General features: G+C 51.8%; 2 protein-coding genes across 5 annotated transcripts; one reads left to right on the forward strand and one right to left on the reverse strand.

Moving 5' to 3' along the window:
* Positions 1 to 317: 317 nt before the first annotated feature.
* Positions 318 to 19463, forward strand: Prodh (proline dehydrogenase 1). 2 transcript variants are annotated; one of them, XM_003478394.5, is made up of 14 exons: positions 318 to 670; positions 4678 to 4886; positions 8601 to 8635; positions 9147 to 9296; positions 10253 to 10317; positions 10537 to 10653; positions 11027 to 11106; positions 11768 to 11849; positions 13234 to 13326; positions 13445 to 13591; positions 14568 to 14743; positions 15934 to 16032; positions 18708 to 18796; positions 18878 to 19463. In XM_003478394.5, the coding sequence occupies exons 1-14, from the start codon at positions 398 to 400 to the stop codon at positions 19063 to 19065; spliced, it is 1803 nt and encodes a 600-aa protein (XP_003478442.1). In that variant the 5' UTR covers positions 318 to 397; the 3' UTR covers positions 19066 to 19463. The 2 variants fall into 2 exon arrangements, with proteins under 2 accessions (XP_003478442.1, XP_023416471.1); XM_023560703.2 differs by lacking the exon at positions 318 to 670 and adding an exon at positions 4338 to 4530.
* On the reverse strand, positions 17665 to 24744 carry LOC100732889 (DiGeorge syndrome critical region gene 6 like). 3 transcript variants are annotated; one of them, XM_063226130.1, is made up of 5 exons: positions 24549 to 24744; positions 24288 to 24448; positions 21780 to 21880; positions 20885 to 21025; positions 17665 to 18843 (listed from the first exon to the last, which is right to left on the reverse strand). In XM_063226130.1, exons 1-5 carry the CDS (start codon positions 24656 to 24658, stop codon positions 18832 to 18834), a joined length of 525 nt encoding a protein of 174 aa, XP_063082200.1. In that variant the 5' UTR covers positions 24659 to 24744; the 3' UTR covers positions 17665 to 18831. The 3 variants fall into 3 exon arrangements, with proteins under 3 accessions (XP_063082200.1, XP_063082199.1, XP_003478443.1); XM_063226129.1 differs by having other exon boundaries at positions 20797 to 21025; XM_003478395.5 differs by lacking the exon at positions 17665 to 18843 and adding an exon at positions 19976 to 20507.
* Between the last annotated feature and the right edge of the window lie 5 nt (positions 24745 to 24749).

The raw sequence follows: 24749 nt of genomic DNA on the forward strand, positions 1-24749 counted from the left end.
GGGCGACAATGTCTAATGCCATCCGATCTGCTTAGAGACCTGGGAAACGCAAAGGAAAACGCAAAGAAAACCACGCATAGGGGCTTCATCCCCGCTGCTAAGGACGAGGGGTCTCCTGCGGGGCGGGTGGTGGGCCGGCTGGACAGACGCTTAAGCAGGGACTCCAGCGCGAGTGTGAATCCAGCGGTGATGGGCGCGCTCGGCCGGAGGGGCGCGCCCGGCAGGCGGAGCCTGACACTGGGCGCCCGGCTACGGAGCGCGAGGCGGGGCCTTGGCGGAGAGGGCGCGGCTCAGAGCGCGGGGCGCGGGCGGGGGAGTTTCTGGCGGGCGGGGCCTCTGATGGGGCCGCGCCCGTACTCACTATTTAAGCTGCCCTGGCATGTCCTGACCCCTAACCATGGCTCTCAGACGCGCGCTTCCCTCGTTGAGTCCCCGCATGCCTGGCTTCGCGCCGTTGTCCACTGCTCCAGTGCCCCGCGAGCGGCCTACTGCGGGCCCAAGAGACCATCCGAGATGCGGGGCGCCTGAGGCGGTGCGGCCGCCGATGCCCGTTGTGGACTTCGGCAATTCGCAGGAGGCATACCGCAGCCGACATAGCTGGGAGCTGGCGCGCAACCTGTTGGTGCTGCGCCTGTGCGCCTCGCCCACGCTGCTAGCGCGCCACGAGCAGGTGCGTGGGCGGGCAGGTGGCTGGCTGGCTGGCTGGGTGGGCGGGCAGGTGGGCAGGTGGGCAGGTGGGCCAAGGCTGTGCAGGACCTCTCCCTGCTCCAGGAACTACGCTATGGAGTTTGAAAGTGTAAAGCCGAGGGCACTCTTGCATCTTCTGTAGTGAGACAAGTCAGGAAGGGAAGTGTTTCCTGCATTCCTTTTTTTTTTTTTTTTTTTTTTTTTTTTGTCTTCTTCCTTTTTATCGGTACCGGGGATCGAATTCACGACTGCCTGCTTGCAAGGCAGGAGCTTATGCCGCTGAGCTAAATCCCCAGCCCCTCCTGCATTCCTTTTCTGACATCCTGAATTTCTCTGCTTGTTACTAGCAATTTAAAAAAAATGAAGACTAGTTAACTTTGAGGTGCATGTTACTCTCAGGAATACAAAATTACCGCCTGGAATTCAAAATCATCTTTCATGGTGCCGAAAGGGGGTATTGGAGAGGTTCTGACTTGGGATCCTGGAATTCCACAAGCCATGACTTGAAACTCCCCAGGCAGGCCACTGTGAACGGTGTTGAGGAAAATGGAAAGCCACCCAAACAACCAACTTTAAACATGGCAACTTTAAGTAGTGTGAGGGCCTTTAGCAAGTAAAAAGCCTTGGCCACAGTGAGAATATTACAGATGACAGTAACCTAAAGGTGACTTTAGGAAGTTTGCAAAGGTCCAATTGTAAGTGGTCTTTCTGGTGTCCGTGGCTCGGTGCTTAATGCTGGAGGGAATGGGGCAGAAGCCAGGTCCAGGGCCTTAGAGCTGGTCACCAGAAGGCAATCTAGTGAACTGGCTAGACAGCTGTCCTTGCTGGCCTTTGGGGAAATTCCTCTTGCTGAGGACTCAGGTTGGAACAGTGAGGTTGTCAGTTAGACCTGCTCTGAGGAGTGGTGGGATACTGGCACTGAGTTTGGGGCTGCTACCTTATGTTAGAACTCAGCTGGGACCATGCTTACCTGAGAACAGTCTTTTTGAAGATTTAGAAAAGTCCAAGGGTTCCATGTTTGAGCGTGAACTGATACAGGAGTGACAGGCCAGAGGATGACAGCTGTTGTTGCTTCCTGTGTGTTTGTTGGAGTCTTTTACAGCAAAAACTAATGTACATGATACTGGTGCAAGTATCTAAATCTTCAAAGGATGCCTTCATCAGAGAAAAGGTGGGCCTGCCCTGTCCCACAGTGTGTGAACCACAATGGCTTTAAAGGGGCTACCAGTCCTGAAAAATGGCTGTTAGTAGCCCTGCCAGTTTGCCTCCAGAGCCTTCTGTGGCAGTCGACCTTCTGGCATGACAGATTCAGGCAGCAGTTCCTTAGCCCACCTCCTGGAGAGCATAGCATCAGCACACAGCATAGGCAGGAGCTTACCGTCTGTCTCTGGACCTTCTGTGTACATGGGATCCCCAGAAGTAGCACAGCATTGCTCCTGCTCCCCTGAGTGGTGCTACTGTGGCAGAGTTGTTAGACAAGGCCATGGGCCCAGTACGTGGAAATTTGTAGTTACCTGCCTTCTCTTATGGTGTGTTCCTGATTGTAGGAGACAATTTGAACGACTCCCCTTGAATACAGAACAATTGCTACAACATTAGTCTTATTTCCATATACTAATATGTACAGAGCAAGTTATGTGATTCCCTTCTCTCTTCAGTTGGCTCTAAGCAGTGCAAATAAGGCCGGCTGAAAAGTACTGATACATAATCTTTGGGGTCATTCCGACAGTCTTCTGTTTCCTCACATAGTGCTCTCTATAAAAGATCTAAACATGGAGGGATGGCAGAGCCAGTCAGCTCCAGGAATGTCTACTGGGTATGAGCCTTGAAATCAAGAGGCTGAGTTCCCAGGGAACAAAAGTTTACGTATCAGAAAGTGAAGCAACAACCTTCAAAAAACAGTTCAAATGCTACCTTAATTGAATTCTGCAGATTGAGCCATCTGCATGTCATTCTCCTTGCATTTTGCAAAGATGCTTTTTCCCCTACCTGGCTAGCCAGCTCAAGTTACTCACCTAGTTCCTGCCATCCTTGCTGTCACTCATTCTTGAGCCACGGGCTTCTAGACAAGATAGCAAATTCTGGAAGAGGCCATGAATTAAGGCTTTTGTCCATATATCCTCACTTGGATTGGGTTTAGAACCCTAGGATGCCCTTAATTTTGAATATGTCTTGGCATTTTTACTCTTACCGTGGGTTGCATTGGAGATAGTAGATTGAAATGAACTTAGGATTCCAATAACATTTGAGTGGGGTTACAAATATAACTGTCCAAATTTTGAGGAAGATTGGAAAAGGGATTACAATACTTGGGTTACCGTATACATTATTTGGGATACAGTACCTGATAGTTCTCTCAGCTAATGTGGATGATATCAGAGTTCATTTCCAGAACTGAGTACTGGTTTCCAGTCCTTTTAGTCTGCCCCACCTGTCACTTGGATACTATCTGATTTGTGCAAGATCTGTCTTTTCTTACTAACAACCCCTGAGCGCTGCCCTGGCAACAATCAAGGTTGGCAGTAACCTGCAGGCCCCTGATTCTGGCTTGGACTTGCTGAGACTCAGAGATCCATTCCTATCTGTTCTTGGCACATTTTTCAGTTTCTGATCCTCTTGATAAATGAATGAAATGCAGAAAAAACATAGTGCACAGAGGCTGCAGGAAGGCAGGAGTGATTGCGTGTACAGTCCTGGCACAGGGTAGTTGGGAGGATGGCCAGTGTATAGTCCAGGGCAAAGGAACTGGTTTGGGATGAGGCTGTTTGACTTGCTAATGCTTTGGCTTAGGTAATGGGTGGTTTCTGCACAAAAGAGGAGTTCCACTGTCCATGTGACTTGAAAAACCCTAGGAATTTCCTAGGGTTAGAGCTGAGCTGGTGAGGGGCAGTGGACACTGGCTTCATGTGGGGATATGGCTTTGCTTCTGAGCACTAGGAACCTCTAGTTATCCTGATTTCTTCTTCCCTTGGCTCACCCCCCTTGAGAGCTTTCCTTGTTCTCTGTGTCACCTTCTTACCTTGTCAAGTTCCCCTTCTCTGGACTTAGGTTAGGGGGTTAACTACCCTCTCTCCTGGCCATAGGTACTACCTCTGTCTCCTCGATCTGGATCATGCTTCTTTCATTGCGGGATCTCCCTCCCCTTAAGACGTCAGTAGTTTCTGTCTCCTTCATTAGTGTTTCTTTCGTAGAACAGTGCCTAGCACATAGCAGCTTGGGACATTTGAAGGAATGATGGCAGGAGTCCAAAATGAAGTGAGGTGTAATTGAAGGGAAACCAGGAGCCATTTTCTGGGCAGCTGTCTTCCTCAGGGCATATCTTTCAGGGTAGCAGGTCAGCCCTAGACAAGAACCCCTGATCCCAGGGCAGGCTACTTTCTCACAGACCCTTGTAGACCATCACCTGGCTTCTTGTCAGAGCAAGCCTCATTCCAGCTGAGAACAGGCTCAGCTTGAGTTTTCTGTGCCTTTACCATTCTACAACTGTTGGAGGGCTGGCCTCATGCCAGGAACTGTTTGGGCTTAAAATAAGAGTGAACAAAACACTGAGAAATCTGGGCACTGACGTTCTTGAAAGTTGCCTCAGATCCTTCTCCTCCCTGACTGAGCTGCAGAGGTGTAAACATAGAGAATGTTTTGAAAACCTCTACTGCTGACCCCAGGAGAACGACCACACTCTTTATGCATCAAATAATGGTCAGGCACCTTGTATGCCCTGGGGTGACCTATAAGCTGGCCCCTTGGTGAGGAGTCTACAGAGGAACAGTGTGCTCACAGCTGAAGGAAGACCAGAAGGGATGGAGGGCCAAGAGGTGGCACCCTGGTGCTGCCATTCTGTCCTGGGTAAGGGTCAGCTCTGTGCTGCCCCAGGTGGTCTTCCCTGGAGACCACGTGGAGGCTCTGGCTACAGTGAAGAATGTAAGGAGGTATAAGTGTTCCTGGAGAAGAGGAGGATGGGAGCCAAAACAGCTTCTTCTCTTTGCCTTTCAGCTGCTCCACATTGCCAGGAAGCTAATGGGGCAGAGACTGTTTGATAAGCTGATGAAGATGACTTTCTATGGGCAGTTTGTGGCCGGTGAAGACCAGGAGTCCATCAGACCCCTGATCCAGCACAACAAGGCCTTTGGTGTTGGCTCCATCCTGGACTATGGAGTGGAAGAAGATCTGAGCCCTGAGGAGGCAGAACGCAAGGAGATGGAGTAAGGCCTGCCGCTCCAGAGCTGCACAAGCATCTGGTGGTAACCCCAAAGTGACTCGGGGCTGTTGGGGGCTGTGTCCCACTGCTGGGAGTCAGCCTGGGCTAGATGGAAGCCAAGGGTAGGAGAGCCATTAGCTTGATTACTGGAGGCCCTCTGGGCTTCTGCCTGGAGGTCTTGAATTTTTCTTTTATGCAAGTGACAGTCTGGGCTTCCATGAAAAGCCTGGTGTGTGTGTGCCCAGAGAAGACAGGAGGACAAGAGTCTGCAAACCATGGCCTGGGACTCTACCCAGGCGCCCACCTGGTTGTGTACAATTTGCAAGCTAAGAATGGATTTTTCATTTTATTTATTTTGTGGTAGTGGAGCGTGAACTAAAGGACTTCACACTGAGTTACAATCTAAGCTCTTTGTTTGTTTGTTTTTGAGATAGTATCTTGCTAAATTGTTGAGCTGCTTATACTTGCAATCCTCCTGCCTCAATCTCCCAGAGTGCTGGGATTACCAGTGTACACCATCATTCCTGGCTGCATTTTAAAATGGTTAAAAAAAGCAAAGCAAGAATTCTGTTTTGTGACATATAAAAATTACGTGAAATTCAAATTGCTTCATCCTGCATGGCCTGAACTGTATAAATGGATGGCCTCCAGGGCTGAGAATATGTACTACTTGGCTGGTCATTTCCTGGCTGTGGTGCAAGAGACTACTCTGGCTTCCTGCTCTGTTATTCTTTCTCTTCTCAGGGATTCCTGATTGGCTGGGTAGGTCCCAAACACCCTAGTCTATCTGGCCTCACCCTATAGAAATAGTTTCCTAATCTGTAGGTAGCTCTGCCTAGAGGGTATGGAGCTGTCCAGGCATAGGCATCCAAAGAGAAAAGGGGATTGTAGCCAGGGGCAGTGTAGTGGCTTGTTTGGAGTCTCTTCATTATACATCATTTACTGGCTGCAAGACCACCATCTGGGAAGTGATTATGAGGGACAGATTTTGCCCTCCCTCTTGGGCAACAGGACAGAAGGACAGACTGAAGTTGCCCTAAATTGGTTGACTCAGGAGTTTCCAGCTAGACCAATGCTTTCTTTGCAAGAGTGCTTTCAGGTCTCAGGCCAGGCCCTCACATGGAGCTGTGCCAACTCACTAAAGCTTGGGACAGGCCCACTGTGACCCTGTCAGGGCTCAGTTTGTTTTACCCCGTTTATCTCTCCCACCTCAGCCCTCCCACCAGGGCTGCAGGGAGGCGGTGGGGAAAGCCAGTCACATGAGGCCTCCTGCCCTGGAACAGAATGTCCAAGCCTTGTCTCAGCATGCCAGGCCACGGTTGATTGGCCTGGGAAACCCAGCCCCTGCCTGACCATTGGCTGTTTTGAAGGTGGGGTACTCCACTGGCAGCACCCTTGTGAGGCTTACTGCCAAGCTTCAGCTTTTCCTGAGGTTGCTGTGAATAACTGACGTAGTGTGTGGCATTGGTCTGGGCTGGGGGAAGATTTCAAGGTTTCACAATGGCAGTTCTTCTCAGGACACCTTTGATAGGAAGAGCCTCCTTTCCTAGGGCAGCCTGACTTCCTCCGTACCTGCAGCTGAGCCTTTAGAGGTGGGTATAAGTGTGCCTTGCCTGCCCTCCCCACCCTGCTGCCATCACCACATGCCCTCTCTTCTGCCCTGCAAAAAGCTGTGCCTCCGTTGGGCTGCTCTGCTGTTGATGGCTGGTTTTTCTGCAGAAGCTCCACTCAGGGTCTGGGACATAAGTTGGGGGTCCCTTCCTGACCTACAGAGTGCCTACCATCCAGCACCAGAGGCAGGTGGTAAGGATGGATACCCCGCTTACCCAGGGGCTCAGGTCATAATGGGGAGCTGGCCCTGCAGTGCAGCATCTGCCAGCTGGCCTTCAGGGCCCTTGAGGCATATACTGGCAGCAGTGACCGGCCCCACAGATTCCTGTGTGGGGAACTGCTTCAGCATCCATTGCGGGAGGCCTGGAGATCTGCCTTCTTCCTAGTCCATCCTCCTGTCACAAGGCCCATAGGCTGTACTCTTGCAGAGGTCAACACTCTGGATTAAGGTATAGAATTGTCCCTGGCCTGACTCAAGGAAGCACAGAGAAGATGAGGCCCAGGCCCAGTGGTGATGTTTGCTGGTGAAAGCACATGTTATCTAGACAGTGGGCTTCACAGTTGTAAACTGAACTTTCCTGTTGCAGCTTATTCAGACCTCAGGCCACTGCTTAAAGGGATGGACTGCCCCTGAGACTGGCCTTGCTGAAATTCACATGAGGGGCCACAGGAGAGGACCAAAGAGCTCCTTATTCCTAGCAAGGAAGTCAAATGCAGGACCAGCCTGCTCCTTCATTGCAGAGTAATGACATTGTCACATGGTGACATTTATCTCTCTTTTCGTTATTATATCTTGTCAGCATGAGGTGGCTGGAGTAGTAGCTGCCTGCCCAGCTTCTGTTCCAGGCTGTGGCCTTGTGAGCTACGATGCCGTATGGGGAGTCCAAGGCCCCTAAGGGCCTGACCCCACTATGACTTGTATGTCTTGATCTGCATGTGCTGGCTCAAAGTCCCCAGATAAGGGACCTAGGAAAGGAGTAGGGGCTGAGAGGAAGGATTCCTGGTATGTAGTTTGGTGGCCCAGGACTTCTTCCCTGAGCAGTGAGGTCAGAAGCCACTACAGCTGGTCTCTTGATGCATCAGTCCTATGAAGATATATTTCTAGATAGACCATTGCCCCAAAGGATGGTAGGGAGAAAATTTCTGTCCTTTCCTGTGGGTCTTGGGTAAGACTTTAGGCCTTTGAAGTCAAGATACTGCTAGTCATAAGACTGAGCCCTGTGTCTCTCTGAGGCAGCTGATTTAATATAGCTTTAAATACAAAGTCTGATGATAGACAAAGCCAACCTGGGCCCAACAGGGTAGGGCCAGGGTGAATGTCCCCTTGATTCATAACAGCCATGTGCTGTCCCACATGTCATGGCCTTGGACTTGAGCACTAGCAGCTGGTTACCACTCTGAGGAGGAGGATGGCATTTGCCACTGTTCTAGCAGGAACCCTGGCATTGATGGGGAAGATTATACTGGGTACAGTGGAGAAAGAAGAGGGCCACTGGACATGGGGTAGGCACAGGCCAGACAGTGACAGATGAAGAGTGCAAAGAAGCCAGAACCCAGAACTCAGCCTGGGCTGTGGTCCTCAGAGGAGCCTGGAGACTCTGGACAGTTGAAGGAGGCCATAGCAAGGGAATGTCACTGCTGGATTTGGGGATATTTGTTCTCAGGGTGGCTTCCAGCTCCCATTCTTCTTGGTCCTGTGTGGCTCTGCGTTTCCGCCTTTCCTGGGAAGCAGCAGTACCTTCCTCACTTGGTGTTTTCCAGAAGGAACTTGCATGCCTCAGGCTGGTCTGAGGATCCAGGCCGATAATTTTACTTTTTGCCAGTAAGGAGGGACTCTACTTACAAACACCTGGAGGTTCTCGAGGACATGGGGCTCCCGGGCCCCAGAGCTGCTGCCCCTCCCTGGCTCAGGTGGTTATGCCTGAAACCTAGGGTGTGGCTGGCCTGCCCGGGCCAACCCCAGGTGAGCTGTGTCTTGGAGCCAGCCCTGTCCTATTCATGGGAAGGCCCACGGCTCAGTCTCATCTTCCTCTCTGTCTTTCCTTCTCCTATCACCTGCTGCCCAGGGAGCATGGCCCTGATCTTTGCCTCTTTCTCCTCCCTGCAGATCCTGCACCTCTGCAGCAGAGAGGGATGGCAGTGGTGAGTAAGAGACAAGAGCCCTCCCACACCCATGGGTACCCTGGTAACCCAGGAGACTTCTTGGTTCTTGGCCCAAGCAGTCCCTGGGGTGGAAGATGGTGTCCCACATTTCTCCATGTGGCCAGTACTCTTGGTCTGGTTCTGTGTGCATTTGGAGACCTGAGAGAACCCCAGCAAGGAGCAGGTACTACTTATTTCTCACAGGCCTCTCAGAAGACTCAGGTCCCTTGGCCTTCAGCAGGTGATGATCAAAGCCTTTGTGCTAGAGCCTTGGCGTTCTTGGCCTGGTTTGCCCTGTGCTGGCAGTGAGCCAGTCAGACATGCACTCCAGATAGGGGACCAATCAGGCAGGGGCACATGGGTGACTGAGATGACGGGAGTGAGGGAGCTGCGGCATGCAGAGTGTAGGAGCCCAGGTGGAGCCTGTGCTGAGGGTGGTGTGCACCTGGAACTCAGCCTGTGTGTGCTGCTGTAGGGGATTGGAGCTTAGGCCATGTGTCTACCTTTCCAGGTACCAGTAAGAGGGAAAAGCAGTATCAGGCCCATCGTGCCTTTGGAGACCGCAGGGATGGTGTCGTCAGTGCTCGCACATATTTTTACGCCAATGAAGCCAAGTGTGACAGCCACATGGAGACCTTCCTGCGCTGTATTGAAGCCTCAGGTAGGGGAGGGGTGGATCTTCAGCTGGCTGCATACCTGCAAGGCACCATCCTGGGAAGGTCCCTGAACAGGTGGTCCCTGAGATTCAAGTTTGTAAAGAAGGTGGGCACCACAGTGAGCGCTGAACCTGGGTCATACTCCAGCTGTGCCATGTCCAGTGCCTTGCTGCCCTGCCTCACAATCTTGCCCCTTGGGGCATGGTGTCCAGACATGGAGCTCTGGAGTTAGTCAGCATCAGTGGGTTGAGTTATTCCTAGCCTTGGGGAGTCCATATCTTCTATGATGGGCAACCACCCACTGGTGTAGCCTTTGGAATTCTAGAGTACAGGGGGAGGCAATTTATACCATGGAGTTATTGATCCTAAGTGCCAATACAGTTCCCAAGCCACACAGTTCCTTGCTGTCAGGGAGTATCAGCAGTGCTTGCTTTCTGAATATTTTCAGATAAGAGAGAGTGACCTTGGGAAGCATTATCTCATGGGTTGGGGGTCCTCAGCAGTCAGGCCAATGCTCCGCCCTGTCGGTGAGAGGTGTCTCCTTGTCCTCTGCCTGGGAAATGAATCTAAACAGAGAAAAGATAAGCACCCTGTGTGCTCTGGCCTCTGTTCCATTTGGTGTTTCTGTGTCCTGTGACCCATGCAGGGATAGCCTGTCGACAGCATAGGGGAGGAAACTGAGGCAGGGAGTGGCACGCAGTCATGGCAACAAGCAGCTTCGCTGGCTTCTTTGCCTGCTGCCTTCCTGAATTATGTGGCAATGCACACTTTATCAAGTCACCCTTTCCCACCTCTGTGGTGGGGTCTGAGATATGCAGGCATGTTTGGGGGTCAGGATAGCACCACGGCTAGGGACTTAGCTGTAAGGTCAGCAGCCAGCATAGGCTCCTGGTCTTCCCTCACCCATCCTGGTGTCTGTCTCTTCAGGAACCCTCATAGCTCTTCCTTTGGCTTCTGACAGGTGGAGCCAGCAATGATGGTTTCTCAGCCATTAAGCTTACTGCACTGGGAAGACCTCAGTTTCTGGTAAGTGCTGGAAACTTCTATCTGCAGAGGTTTTGCAAGACTTCAGGGCTGCTTTGAGCATTAAATGTCAAAAGACATGGCCATAACTTGGAGGTGGTGAACTGGGGCTACAGAGTGGGACAGGGTGTAGCTGGACCCCTGTCCTCAGTCCCAAAGGCCACATGGGGCTGAGGAGCCAGGTGTGCACCGCAGTGGGATGACTCAGGCCTGCCTTTACAGCTGCAGTTCTCAGATGTGCTGACCAAGTGGAGACGATTCTTTCACCAAATGGCTGCAGAACAAGGGCAGGCTGGGCGTGCTGCCATGGATACAAAGCTAGAAGTGGCAGCATTGCAGGTTGGGCTGCTCTTCCCCTTCCCCACAGGGCAAGGGGTGGGAGCTGTGGAGCCTGGGGAAGAGTCCAATGCTGGGGCTGTGCTGCTGGGGTGAGCTTGGGAGGAGGAGGCAGGAAAAGGAGGACAGTCACAGGAAGGATTCTGAACATGGTGGAGGGAGGGCAGGGAAGCTGGCCCTGCAGATAGCAGTGTTGAGGAGCCACAGGGGTGGGAACATCACCAGGAGACAGGAAGGAATAAACATGTCTATGCAGAAGAAACACGAGCATGACATGGACCCTGTCAGATGGCACCACAGACCAGTGAGGTGTGTGTTGAAAACATTGGTGAGCGAGGCTGGAAGACACCAGTCCTGACTCTGCCTTCTTTCCAAGGAAAGTGTCGTGAAGATGGGCATTGCCTCCAGGGCTGAGATAGAAGACTGGTTCACACCCGAGACCCTGGGAGTGTCTGGGTAAGAACTGCCCTGGCTGCGAAGGTGGACCCCTCCCTTGGTGTGGCCATGGCTCCAGCTGAGCCCTAGCAGCTTCTCCCAGTTCCGGTTACTTTCCTTTCCTAAGGGGGGGGGGCAGGCCTCGAAGGTAACAGTGCAGAAGGGACCACTCCCTGAGGCACACCAAGCAGGAGCTGCTAGGAGGCGAGGAGTCCTGGGGCTGTGGCTGGGCAGTGTGGACATGGGACTTTCTGCAGAATTGTCTGGGTCGCCAAGTGAGAGTGTCACCCAGCCTTCTTTGAGCCTCATGCCCTAGGTCACTGGTCTGGTCAGGGAGGTGGCCCGGCATTTTGTCTGTCTGCTGCCCTTCTCCCACCGTTCACTCTTCCCTGAACCTGATTTGGCTTTGGCCTTGGCCGTCCCGGTGCATGCTTTGTGTTTCTATATCCCCAATGCAGCAATGTGCGTTTTGGTTTTAATTTTTTAACTGGAAAACAGTATTAATGTTTTATATCTCATAACTAAATGGGGTGGGGTTTGTGGTGGCTGGGTTTGGGGGTACTCTTTTGGGGTATGGGCTGGTTTGGGCTCGACACCCCAAAATGAGCCTAGTGCTGTAAGTAAAGCTGTGTGACAGGACTGAGTCATGGTACCTTCTCGGCTGATGTTCTCCCTCCTTCAGCACTGTGGACCTGCTGGACTGGAGCAGCCTCATCAACAGCAGGACCCGGCTTTCCAGGCACCTGGTAGTCCCCAACATGCAGGTAATGCTGTCCCTCCTGGGCCCCAGCTCAGATGGCATGCAGCCAAGTATGGAACTCAGCTCACCATGTGTCTCCTGCTGGCCATCCTGGGGACACAGTGTGACTGAGACTGCTGTCCTCTCTGCCCCATAGAGAAGACAAACCCACTAGAGTCCACAGTGTTCAGTGGAACAAAGACCATGTGGAACCTTAAGACACTACCTAGAGAGGATGTCTGGAGAGGTCTTTTCAAGTCATCTAATCTTCTTCATTGGGTCACCCCAAACCTTTGTGGTCAGAAATGGCAGCATTTTATCCCCTCCTTTGGCTGCAAGTTGACAGGGCTCAGTGGGGCTCTCATTTGGAGTCTCCTGTGGACTGGTACTCAGAGGGCACAGAGCCACATCAGCATGGAGGTCTGGAGGTGGTTGTCGCTCTCAGCTGTGCTTCCTCCCAGCATGGCAGGTGACCTCCAATGACTCCCATCCCCTGAGAAGCCATGTTACCTCTTCCAGCTTAGCCTGAGCAGTCATGCGGTTCACCGCTGCCGCAGTGCTAGGCTGGGCAGTGGTAGGGGACAGAATAACACTATGTAACCCCACTTAGCTGGGGTTTAAGGGAGGAACAGAAGCTACTGGGGAACTGTCTTGCAGATGTTCCTCCACACTTCCAGCTCCAGCAACTGAGGGCCTTCCCCCTAAGCTTTGAGCCACTGCCCTGGAGCCTTGAGGGTGGCAAATTGAGTGCAGCCTTACTCCAAGGCTACTGACTGGTGGAGACTTAAGCACACATGGGCAGGAATAAGGTGGTGTGTGTTCTGTGGGTAAAACTGATCACAGTGGCAAGGGAGTAGAAGGCCCTGCTGGGCCCTCAAGGAAGGTCCTGTCACTTGCAGTCACCAGCCCATTGCTTACCTTCCTGGCTTCTTGGGGGCCACCATCTGAATGCCTTGCTGCCAGTTAGTCTGTTTCCCTGGATATCCTGTCTGCCTGTAGCCACAGGTTTGTCCTTTGGAGCCCTCTCCCTGTTGCTAGCTGAGCCTCTCCAGTTGATTGGGTGGTCAGATTTCACTTTCTCTGCCTTGTTCAGGGGTAAAGGGAGAGTTCTCCAGCTGTAGGACCTCCTGAGGGACCATGAGGGCAAATGCCCTGCTGTGCACCTGGCTGGCACAGGCACTGAGTGCCCTCCTGGGGTGTCTAGGCTCAGATGAAGGACAGCAGATGGCTGTCATGAGTGTGCAGGGTGTTGTCACTGTGTTTGCTGGCCTGGGATGAAGCACTGACTTTCATATGAGCAGGAGAGAAGCAGGGAGGGGCAGCCTCTCTGGCACACCCAGCTGGCCCTCCTGCCTCACGTGAGGGAGAAGAGGGTAGCACTGCTGAGAGAGGTGTGATCCGGGTCTCAGACAGGACAGCTGGAACCGCTGCTATCACGGTTTACTGAGGAGGAGGAACTGCAGATGACACGGATGCTACAGAGAATGGATGTGCTGGCCAAGGTATGAGCCACCCCAGTGTGGGGTCTGGGCTGGGGCATCAAAGACCCTGGGACTTGAGGCAAGGGAGGGCATCTATCACACGAGCTCTAAACTCTCTGTTGCCCTCTGCACTTTCCAGAAAGCCATGGAGGTGGGTGTACGACTGATGATAGACGCCGAGCAGACCTACTTCCAGCCAGCCATCAGCCGCCTGACACTGGAAATGCAGCGCAAGTTCAATGTGGAGAAGCCACTGGTTTTCAACACATACCAGTGCTACCTCAAGGTACCAGCTTCCCCTTGCACCTGCCCCCAGGGCAGCACTGCAGCCCGTCTGGTGTGTGGCATGACCAGCCAAACTGTAAGACAGATGCTCGTCTTCTGAGCCTTTGGCATTTGCCTGGCTCTGTCCTGAGCAGAGGCTGGGGTCCGTGGGACAGAGGAGAAAGCAGGCAGCGTCCCTGAGAGGTTGATGGAGTCCTCTGCAGTACAGCTCATCCTGGGCTGGCCATTATGGCCCGGAAAAAAGACCCCTGCCCAGCAGCCATGGAGTGCTTGCCTCAGAGTAGAAAGTAAGGCTTCTAGAAACCCTGTTGGCAGCTTTTTGGCTGGGCCTTAGGACCCAGACAAGACTGAGGAGAAAGATAACCCACCCGATGTGCTTTAAATCCCAAATTTTGAAGGCTTCATGGGTGGTCATTTTTCTTCCCATTTTTAGCCCAGGATCCTCTTAAGAGTCTTGTGAAAGCTTTGGGCTCTTGGCTAGAAAAAGATTTACCCAGAATTTTGCATGTACAGTACTTGAGAAGCCCAGAGGTGCTTCAGGATAGGACCTCCAAATTCAGCCTTTAGCATGAGAATGCCAAGTTTCTGTGTACCTGTACAGGTCAGAGCTCATGGGAACAAGCCAGGCACTCAAGAGAACATGGTTGGTGTAGGGAAGAGCTGTCAAACAAGTGTCTCTTGCATACAGCTCCCAGCCAGCCAAGATCCTACCTGGGCTGATCCCACCCACCCACCCAGGGCTGTCTCCAGGCCACGCAGAGTAGGCTGAAGACAGCACCACTGTTTCTCCTCACTGGGGACAAAGGGCAGAGGCCCATCCTTATCCACACCTGTCCCCCACATCCTGATTGGTATCTCCCTTGGACAGCTGCTGCCTGGCCCAGTGCCCTAAGCTGACATACTCAGGAGTACCTGAGCATGGAAGTCCCTCTCCTGACCACCATTGGGTTTCCTATGACTTGACCTCGGCCCCACAGGATGCCTATGAAAATGTGACCCTGGATGTGGAGCTAGCTCGCCGGGAGGGCTGGTGTTTTGGGGCCAAGCTGGTGCGTGGTGCATACATGGCTCAGGAGCGTGCCCGTGCCTCAGAGATTGGCTATGAGGACCCCATCAACCCCACTTATGAGGCCACCAACATCATGTACCACAGGTAAGCCAGCCCTCCTGCACCTTCATTCTTCCTGACAGAGTGGGGGATGAGGGCTTCAGGCAACACTTACTGCTGCAGTGATCCATCTGAGGCTTCCAGGGGACACTGCATGTATCTTGAGAACATGTTACAGTCTCTATGCATCATTTTTTCAAAAGCATTAGTTTTTCTTTTTAAATATAGAAAAGTCTACTCAATGAAAATGGCCTCGATCCCCCAGCTGGCTTCTGGTGCCACCTAGATGAGGCCCTGTTGGTTGGCGCCATTTGCTTTGTTGTTCACACGGTGCGGATCGCCCGTGGTTATGCCTCTGCTGTTTGTTTTTGCTGTTCCTCTTAGGGATCTTTGTGTGAAGCACAAGCAGTCCAATTGTGTGCTGCTCTTCTCAGAGAGCATAGTTACTCGTTATAAACTGGAAGGGACCCTAAGTGTCTTGTGGCAGGCTCTAGCTCCCTTCCTGGACACACCCACATCCAGAAGCCACTGTGCACATATGTCCTCTGCCACATGTCTGCTCCATCCATACATTGTACATTCTGCCCTTTGCCCCTTGCTTTTCATTTAATACCACATCTGGATTCTTTTGTCAGCACAGATCACTGCAATGTTGCAGCCAGTAGGGGGCGCCAGATTATGTGTGAAGGTGCTGTGATAGTGTGGTTATTGAAACAGGTATTCACTGAACATCCTGACCTTTTGTTGTACACAAGTGCTGTGAAAGGTTCTGTGTCTGGAGATACAGCCATTCCACCCATCCTTAGAAATTGGACTGTCTGGTTAGAGAGAATGTGTACTGTCAGTATGGCAGCTCTTACTGGAAAATGATGGCACTGTGGACAGTTTCCCTGGTACATGGACATCCACCCTTGGGAACTCAAGGGATCCATTTCCTTTCATTTCCTTGAAGGATCAGGCGGGAACTATGGCATCTCTTTCCAGAGACAAGGTAGCAGGTCCAGGCAAGCCCCCTCCCCTATCCCTGCAGAGTGACAGCATTTGATGTGGGGAAAGTGCGCCCCTGCTAATGCTCTGTAAACTGTCTGGTCCCACTTGGTTCTGATCCTCCTTCCCAAGGCACTGAACATGCCAGGTAGTGTTCATTCCCCTGATGCTGCTGATGCTGTGGGAACCCTTGGGAGGGACCAGCTCTCTAGACGGCTCTGGGCCAGCTCAGGTGGTGCTCTCCCCAGGTGCCTCAACTATGTCCTGGAGGAGCTGAAGCACAACTCGAAGGCGAAGGTCATGGTGGCCTCTCACAATGAGGACACGGTGCGCTTCACACTACACAGGTAGGTGCTGCATGCCCCAAGCTACGGGGTTCTCTGTGACTGGGGACAGCTGGCAGTGGCCCAGGGCTCAGGGAGCATACAGTGGCCTGCCAGCAGCTGCTGTGAGTTCTGAGGGATAACCCCCATGGAATGAGCTGGCGGAGTCTTCAATGTGCCATGAGCCTCAGGCCTTGCCCAACTGTCTTGATACGTTCCTACAACAGCAAGAAGGCTACTTGCAGTTACTTGCATTTTAAAAATTAATATCCAACTTACTGAAGCCTCAAATTCAAAAACATAAATTTTGTTAGGTGATTTAAATAGCTCACTGAAATGTTCAGGCATGGTTTAAATCTCAGCCCTCCTTGGGAGGCCTCTCCAGTGTTTATAAAGTTATAAACCACATTTATAAACAGTTTCTAGTAACATTTCTACTGCATTAGAATTTAATATAGTCTGTTTTCTCTTTCAATGCTTGTCTCATGGAACACAACTCTGGTAGAATTCTAACAAGTCAAATAGAAAATAAGATGAGGTAAATTCCTAAGCATCCGGTACTTTCATCATGGTTTTATCTCACACCTTAGATACAACTGTGGTTGTTTTCCCTTCTTACTCCTGCCTCACCCAAGTCCTGCAGGTTAGACCCACAGAAGCCTAGTGGGCCCTGGGCAGCAGCCTTGCTGGCCCTCTCCCAAGAGCCAGGCTGGGGCCCCTGCCACAGCCTCAGATCCATGCTTGGACACTAGGTGGGGCTTCCTAGAGGTGTAGGGAGGGTGCAGGTCTGGTAGGGGACGGGGTGCTTTCTAGTGCCTCTTGGACAGTGACAAAGGTTTCCAAATCTGTTCAGTGCCATAGATGCTCCACTTGTGCTCAAGATGGTGCCTTTTCTTTTCTTTTCTTTTTCCTGAGATGGTCTCACTATGCACTTCAGGCCAGGCTGGCCTTGAGCTCACTTTGTAGACCAGGCTGGTCTCAAATTTGCAGTGATCCTCCTGCCTCAGCATCCTCAGTGCTGGGATTACAGCCATGTACCACCACACCCGGCAACATAGTGCATTTTCACAGCCTGAAATCACAGGGCATCCTTTCTGCACCCTAATCATAGTCACATGGCAGAGGCAAGGGAAGTGTGGCCCTACAGCCTGAGACCTAGACACTGGAGAAAAGTGGGGAAGAAGGGGACGCTCTCCTAGGAGCTCAAGGGACCCTAGGCAGGGTTAGGGACCCCAGGATATTGAGAACAGACAGGGCAGGGGCAGAAGAAAGCACAGGCCTTGCCAGTGTACTTGGCAGGTATGAGGAAGCCAGGCTGAACATACACTGAAGTTGCGGGGCTCCAGCATGGAGGAGCAGATGTGCAAAGCCTAGATACCAGGATGCAGGAACCTAGAGATGAAAATGTGGGAATCATCAACATGTAGATAGTTTAAATACTGAATTTTGGTAACACCCTACAAGGGGTGGTATGAAAATAGTAACACAGTGCCTGCCTGGCAAATGTGAGGTCCAGAGTTCAAGTCCTGGTACAAAAAAAAAAAAAAAAAATGGAAAACAGAGGAGGCTGACAGTTGGGGGTCACCACCCCAACATCTCAGCAGTGCTAAGAGAAATATGAGTCACAGATAAAGTCAAAATTCTCCAATAGCCAAATTTTTAAAAGACAGAGTTAATTTTAATACTATATTATAGGCTAGAATGTAGCTCAGCATGCACAAGGCCCTACGTCCAGTGCCCTGGTATCACCACCACACACATACAAATTAATTTTCCATTCTACTAAGTCTGCAAAATCTACATCTAACATATAGAGTCCACCAAAAAATGTATATACACTTCAAAACATATAAATATTTTAATACTAAGTTTATTGAGCCATCATGAGATTAATACAAATTATCTTTGGCCTCTACAATTACAAAAGGAGCTCAAAGTAGCTTCCAGACATTCATTAGTAGTAACCTGGGCTACTGAAATTGCTGCACATGTATTTTCAATTTTTTCTCTAAAGACAAGGAGTATAGTAGATTTTCTGTGATACACAACATCCTCTAGGGTCCCTCCTCTTTCGAGGTTAACACCATCTGTTTGAAAACATCATACTGTTTTTCTTTTCCTAAAGTGTGTATACATCTTTTTGGCAGACTAAGTGTATCTGACACAACACATCTAGATTCAGACCAGTCACCATCTAAGGACTGACTGCTGATAGCTGCATAATGGGCAAAGGCAGCTATACAGATAGTGTAGTGGGGCAGCCAGCAAGGGGAGGACAAGGGTGGGGAGGCCAGCAGACCAATCACCAAAGCAAAATCCCAGAGGGATGCATGAGAGCCCAGGAGCTTCCCTGAGCCAGGGGCAGGCCCTGCAGTCAGGAAGTGGAGAAGGTATGAGAGAGCCAGTGTGAGGGAAGAGGGGAAAGGAGGGAGGAACGGTGTGGCCCTGGGCCACGGCCTACCCAGGGAAACCTTCCCCCAGGAGCAGCAGCACAGCTGAGGCAAGTTCTGCTGGGAAGAGTTGCAGCGGAGGGCAAAGCCCACACCTCTGGCTCTACTGGCAGGGAACAGAGGCTCTAATATGGGAGTTGAGATCTGAGCGAAGTGGGAGGTACTCAGAGGTAAGACAGGGAACTATACTGCTCTTGTGACAGTGTCTTAGGACTAGCCCCTCACCTGCTTGGCCTCATCTGCTTACAGGATGGAGGAGCTGGGCCTGCATCCTGCTGACCACCAGGTGTACTTCGGACAGCTGCTGGGCATGTGTGATCAAATCAGCTTCCCACTGGGTGAGCCCAACTTCCCTGGATGGGGCAGGTGGAGGTCATCGAGGGGGCTGGAATGTAAAGTTGCATCTTCTGTGTGTGCAGGCCAGGCAGGCTTCCCCGTGTACAAGTATGTGCCTTACGGCCCGGTGATGGAGGTGCTGCCCTACCTGTCCCGCCGAGCCCTGGAGAACAGTGGTATCATGAAGGGCGCCCAGCGAGAGAGGCAGCTGCTGTGGCAGGAGCTGTGGCGGCGGCTCCACACTGGCAGCCTCCTTCAGTACCCAGCCTAGCCGTGTACCCCCCACCACAGCCACATACTCAGTCTCTGACCTCCCGGCTTATAGGGCAGGGAAAGGATCCTGGGGAGGGGACTCTGGGTGTCACCCACACCACCACCACAGCTTCAGCCCAACTCCAACCTCACAGAATTTACTTATTTTACATCCAAAACATGAGAGCCACAGGTGGTGGGGTTTCCTGATGTTGGTCCCTCCAACCCCAATCCTGCCCTGCCCAGAATACAGGGACACAGACCACTAGGAACTGTCTGCAGTTCTCAGCAAGTAAAGGCCCTTTCTGCTACTGGCCTGAACAACAACCTCCTGCCAGGGCCTCACATACACGCACCCAAGCCTTATGGTGGACAGTGGTCCAGCTAGAAAGTTGGTCAATAAATCACTGTACTAAAGGTGAGTGCCCTCAATCAGCTGTGGGAAGCAGAGGGAGCGGCTAGAATGCACACGGGCCCAGGCCATTCTCTTTCGTCATGGTGTCCTGTACCCTACTTTATCCCTACCAGGTTCCTGCTCCCCTGATAGGCCACTGATCAGGCCTACAGCAAGTATTCCCTTTTACACCCCTATCCCCCTGCATGTGCATCTCTACCCATGTTCTCCAACCCCGCATGGAGTAGTCCAGGGATGGTCCTTGTGCCCTGGGGCTTGGCAGCGGGAAGATTGTATAGACAGCAATGACGGTCCCTGGAAAGCAGGGCTAGAGGGGAAAGCCAGGGGTGGGCAGTCCTCGTGCAGGTGAAGAGGTGGTGGGATTGGAGGCAGGAAGTCTTCAAAGAGGCCTCTGCCACAACATAGCCCTGCATCAGGCAGGGGCTGCTTCCTGCTGGCTTCAACAGGGTCACAGAGCTGCTAGGAAAGGGTCCTACATGGGCTCTGGTTGTAGCAGAAACCACAGACATGTAAGCCATGTGTAGGTACTTTTATTTCTGTGAGTCACACAGGTCCTGGGCCTCATAGTCCCTTCTACTTGGGGGCGGCAACTGCCCAGGTTGGGGGCAAAACAAAAGTAAGGATAAAATCAGGGATCTAGAGAAACTGAGATATGCCCACCTAATAGGAAGGCACTAGAACCAACAGCACCATCTCTACCTGACCCTGGGCAGACAGCATGCAGGCTGAGCCTCCCATCTTATGACACTATTCCAGTGCTTGGATCAAAAAAATCCAGACAGCAGTGGGGGACAGATGGAGTCAGGAACATCCAGCCTTTCTGTACAAGGGTAATGCCTACCGGCAGCTGAGTCAGTGGCCAAATATCAGGAAGACAAACTGTCCAGCTTTCTGGTACCAGTCGACACAACTGCATTCCCAACCACACTTGGCAGAGGTGGTCAACAGGGACCCCCACCTGGTCATAGGGCTGTCTTCCCAGACTGGCAGCCCCTCTGCTGCAACTTTCGGATGAGTTCCAGCAGGTTCATCTGCAGTGTCAGCTCCTGAGATGCAGAGGGGACCCATGATGACCAAAAGGACACTTGATGCCTGTCTGCACCGGTTCAGTGGGCAGTGAGGCCATGGGGCTGATTCCCCATTTGGAGGCTGGCCAAAAGGGAGGAGAATCTGGGCCTCCAACCGAAACAGGGCTGGCAGTCTCCCTGGACGATGAACTCAGGCTAACATGTAGGAGGGGAACAGAGGGCCCTGCAGGGTCCAACAGGCCTGGAGAAGGTGTCCTACCTTCCTATGGGCAGTGGGACTGGTCTCTATATCTTTCCCGGAACCTACCTTCCATCTTTCTTCCACCCATCACTGATCTTGAGCCTTCTGGGTCTGGCAACACATTAGTGTGGGCAAGGCAGGCCCAGGTGCTGACCTGTGGGTTGGTGGTCACGTAGAAGCCAGCTACCCCTGCCTTCTCGAGTGTGCTCTGCTGGTCAGCCACCTTCCGGTCCAGCTCCAGGATGATCTTCCGGTCCATCGCCTGCTGTTCCTCCCGGATCCGATGTTCCATTGCCTGCCCAGGGCAGGGAATGAGGGAGGCTCCAGGCTCAGACCCCACCCATCTGTGCCTCAAACACACCCTGTGGTCTGCTACCTCATAGCTACCTTATCCATCCCCAGTGGCACTGGCTCCAGAACTATGGGTATCCTTGCCACACCCAGGCCTCTCCCTTCTCTGCATTACCAAACCATGCAGGGGAGTTCCAAGAGGCTTCCCCAGAAGCTCCAGCTGGGCATTGCCTTAGGACCTGGCACAGGGTACCCAATCCCCTATGACTTCACATGTGGATCTCTAGTTCACAGCAAGCTCCTCAGGAGGATGGACCCCTTCCTGGCTGGCCCTGTCACTCCACTGGTATGCTTACAGGCCTGATGCATGCAGGCCTGATGCATGCAGTGTCCCCCATTCAGCATCTGCTCTGTGTACCCCCCAGCCTACAAGGAGCTGCTATCTCAGGGAACAAGAGATCAGCAATGGGCCTTTACTCTCCACCCAGCCCTGGCATACCTTAGCTCCTAGCGGGAGAAACCATGTGCTTGGACTCCAGCATTCCACCAGGCTAAGACCCAGAGTAGTAACTTTTTTTCTGGAGACATGATTCTGCTATGTAATTCAAGCTGGCCTTGAACGCCTCTTGTCTCGGCCTCTCAAGTGTTAGAATTATAGGTGTGTGCCAGCCACCCCACCTATCACCCTGAGGCTCCTAGCAGAGCCTGGTGGTGCACACAGAGGAGCCAGGTCCACTCATCTTATCCTTGTCCCCTACCTCCAACTCACGCTGCTGAGCGGCCTGGAGCACGGGCAGGTTGTGGGGCCGGCAGGACTGCTGGGCCTCCAGGTGCTTCTGCCGCAGTGCCTGCCTGAGCACTGGGAGAGGAGAGAGCAGAAGAGCAAAGAGCCATCAGCAACAGCAGGCACTGGGGAAAGGAGAATAAGGAGGGACCCAGGCACACCTCACCCTTAATGCCTGCCCTAACAGCCAGGTGGAAATGCAGAAAGAAAAACCACCATCACAAAATGCAACACTATACAATCCACTGCCAGCTGTGCAGACCCTGGCCTAAGCCTTCTGAGGACAATTAGCAAAGAGTCCAGAGAGTTACCAAAAACTGCCCTGCCAAAAGAGCTCCGTGGAGCTTTTTCCAGGACTGAGATGTGGAAAGCATGAGATGAGCCTGAACACCTTCCTGTACTAGAAAGCAAGAAGTACTGAAGACTGATGAGGACACATCAAAGGAACCAGCCTGAAAGTCACCCTGGACCAAACACAGCAGTTTTGGCTGGAAGAATGAGTTGAGTACTTCAGATTTGTGGACTATAGGCATATTCTCATATTCTGCCTCAATCAAAATGTCTAAAAAGATAATTGCCCAAACATTCAGGGAAGTTAATACTAACTATATGGCATCTAGAAACTTAAAATGCTTCTCAACTTGTCCTATGAGACCAGCATCATCCTTATACCTAAACAAAAACATTACAAGAAAACTACACACCAGTGTCTGCCACGAACATAGAGGCAAAGATTCTTAACAGGATTTTAGCAAATCAAATCCAATATATATAAAAAGTTTAATATGTCATAACTGGCTGAGGTTTATCTCCAGAATGCAATTCATCCCAGGAATTCATATGTCAGTGTAACTCACCGTAATAACAGGAAAATCACATGATCATCTCCACAGACACAGAAAAAGATTTGACAAAATCCAACACCTATTTCCAATAGAAAAATGTTAATCTTGTGGCACAGGGACATCCCTTGCCTTTGTGGGGGAAGAAAGTTGCATTACTAGAAATTTTTGCCACATTTACTGTGCATCTATCTGAAAGCCTTGTTTCCTGTCCAGTTTACAGGAAACAGTGTAGAGAGACATGTCAGATGACAACACGAGGAAGTAATCTGACAGATCCTGAGACACTTTATAGGTTGAATATGGAACGCTGCAAAATCAAAGTCAATGTAAACACTGGGAATCCTTTCGGAAGCAGAGACCAAAATAGTTGCAGTACATGAACTTGGTCTGGACTTCTAATTATAAAGTGACAATCTGAGAAACATTAGGTAATGGGACCACAACACACTGGAAAAATTTACTGTGGTTCTGTAATAGTGTTCTTGACCTAAAGCATTATCTCTCAATCCCTGGCCAAGGTTAGTCTATAGGGCTGTCTGGAAATGGGTTTGGTTGTCATGACAAGAGGAGGACGCCAATGTTTTCCTGTGGTGTCTCACCATAAACACTTCAGTTCCAGATGTCAACCGTGTTGGACTAAAATATTGGTCTTGAAGAATACTGAGGACTCCTGATGAAGAATCCTGGTGAAGAGCTATAGTATCATATATAAAAACTCTAGCAAAATATTTATTATTGAATCTAGGTGGAGGGCATAAGGATGGTCTTTCAGCTTTTCTAAACGTTTGAGTTTACAAGAAAAAGTTGGGGGAAGGTGGACATGGTGGCAGAGACCCATAATTGCAGCTACTGAGGAGGCTAAGGCAATAAGTCCAAAAATGAAGCTCCCCACACGGGCAACTTTCTGAGACCTTGTCTCAAAATTAAAAACTAAAAAGGGGTAAGGATATAGTTCAATGGTAGACTGTTTGCCTAGTATGTATGAAGCCTTAGCTTCAATCCCCAGGTCTACTCAAATAAAACAATACCAACAACAGTAACAATGACAACAAAAAAGCTGAGACAAAATAAAAATGGTAAAGATAGAAATTTGATGGTGGTGCAGAGGTAGCTGCATGTTAACAGGAAGGGGTGCCCCACCCCCCCACCCCCACCACCACCGTGGGTATACATTAGACAAGCCTGGTGCTCAAGTGAGAAGTCTTCGAGGCCTCTAGGGATGCTACAAGGAAAGGGCTCAGGAATTCCCGGCTCAGCTGGGGTGGTGTCTGCACTGCCCAGAGGGAGATGACACTAACGGGCGCTACAGAGGAGCAAGACATTCGTCCATGCCGGGTATCATTGGTCAGTGGCCTCCATGAGGGTGTGTCTGTGGATAGGTCAAGCATGAAACCTTTGGGCCTTACTGTCTAGCTGGCGGTAGGGAGAACCGAGAAGCCTGAGCAGAGTTTTCTGGGTGTCAAGCTAAGGAGAGGGCACCGTGTGACTCACTGGTCACCAAAAAAGCCCTATCGTAGACCCTGATCTGGTCCATCTGAGGGTTCTCTTGCAAGAGGAGCTAGGGAAGGGCCACACCGAAGAGAGCACAAGAGTTGACCCCTGGGAGCAGCGTAAACCGTCCCGCCGCCCCCGCGCACCTCGGTGCTCGTTCTGCAGCCGCAGGCGCTGGTTATACAGGCTCTTCTCGGTGAGATGCTGGATCTCCAGCAGTCCCTGCACGATCTCGAACACAGTGCCGTCGAGAAGCGCCAGCGCCAGGTCACTGAGTGTGGTGTAGGACAGGCGCTGCTGGAAGGAACTGTGGGCAAAGGTGCGCGGTGAGCCCAGGCGGGACCGGGCCGCCTCCACTGCCTGCCCTGCCCTACCCCGTTCCGCCCGGCCTAGGCACGCCCGCACACCTGGGAAGTTCTTTCACCAGGCTCTGTAGCGCCGACAGCAGCTGGTAATGCCGCTCTTGCTGCCGGGTGCCATCCGCTGACTCCTCCAGGGCGCTGGCGTAGCGCTCCATCAAGGCAGTTGGCCCGCCAGCTGCCGGCCGCCCCGACGCATACCCCGCCCCCTTACGTCAGTCTTGGGTACGGCGTAGCGTGCCCCGCCCC

This window comes from Cavia porcellus, unplaced genomic scaffold (assembly GCF_034190915.1).
Source record: "Cavia porcellus strain 051 isolate PalLab524CR breed Dunkin Hartley unplaced genomic scaffold, mCavPor4.1 scaffold_16, whole genome shotgun sequence".
Lineage (NCBI taxonomy): Eukaryota > Metazoa > Chordata > Mammalia > Rodentia > Caviidae > Cavia > Cavia porcellus.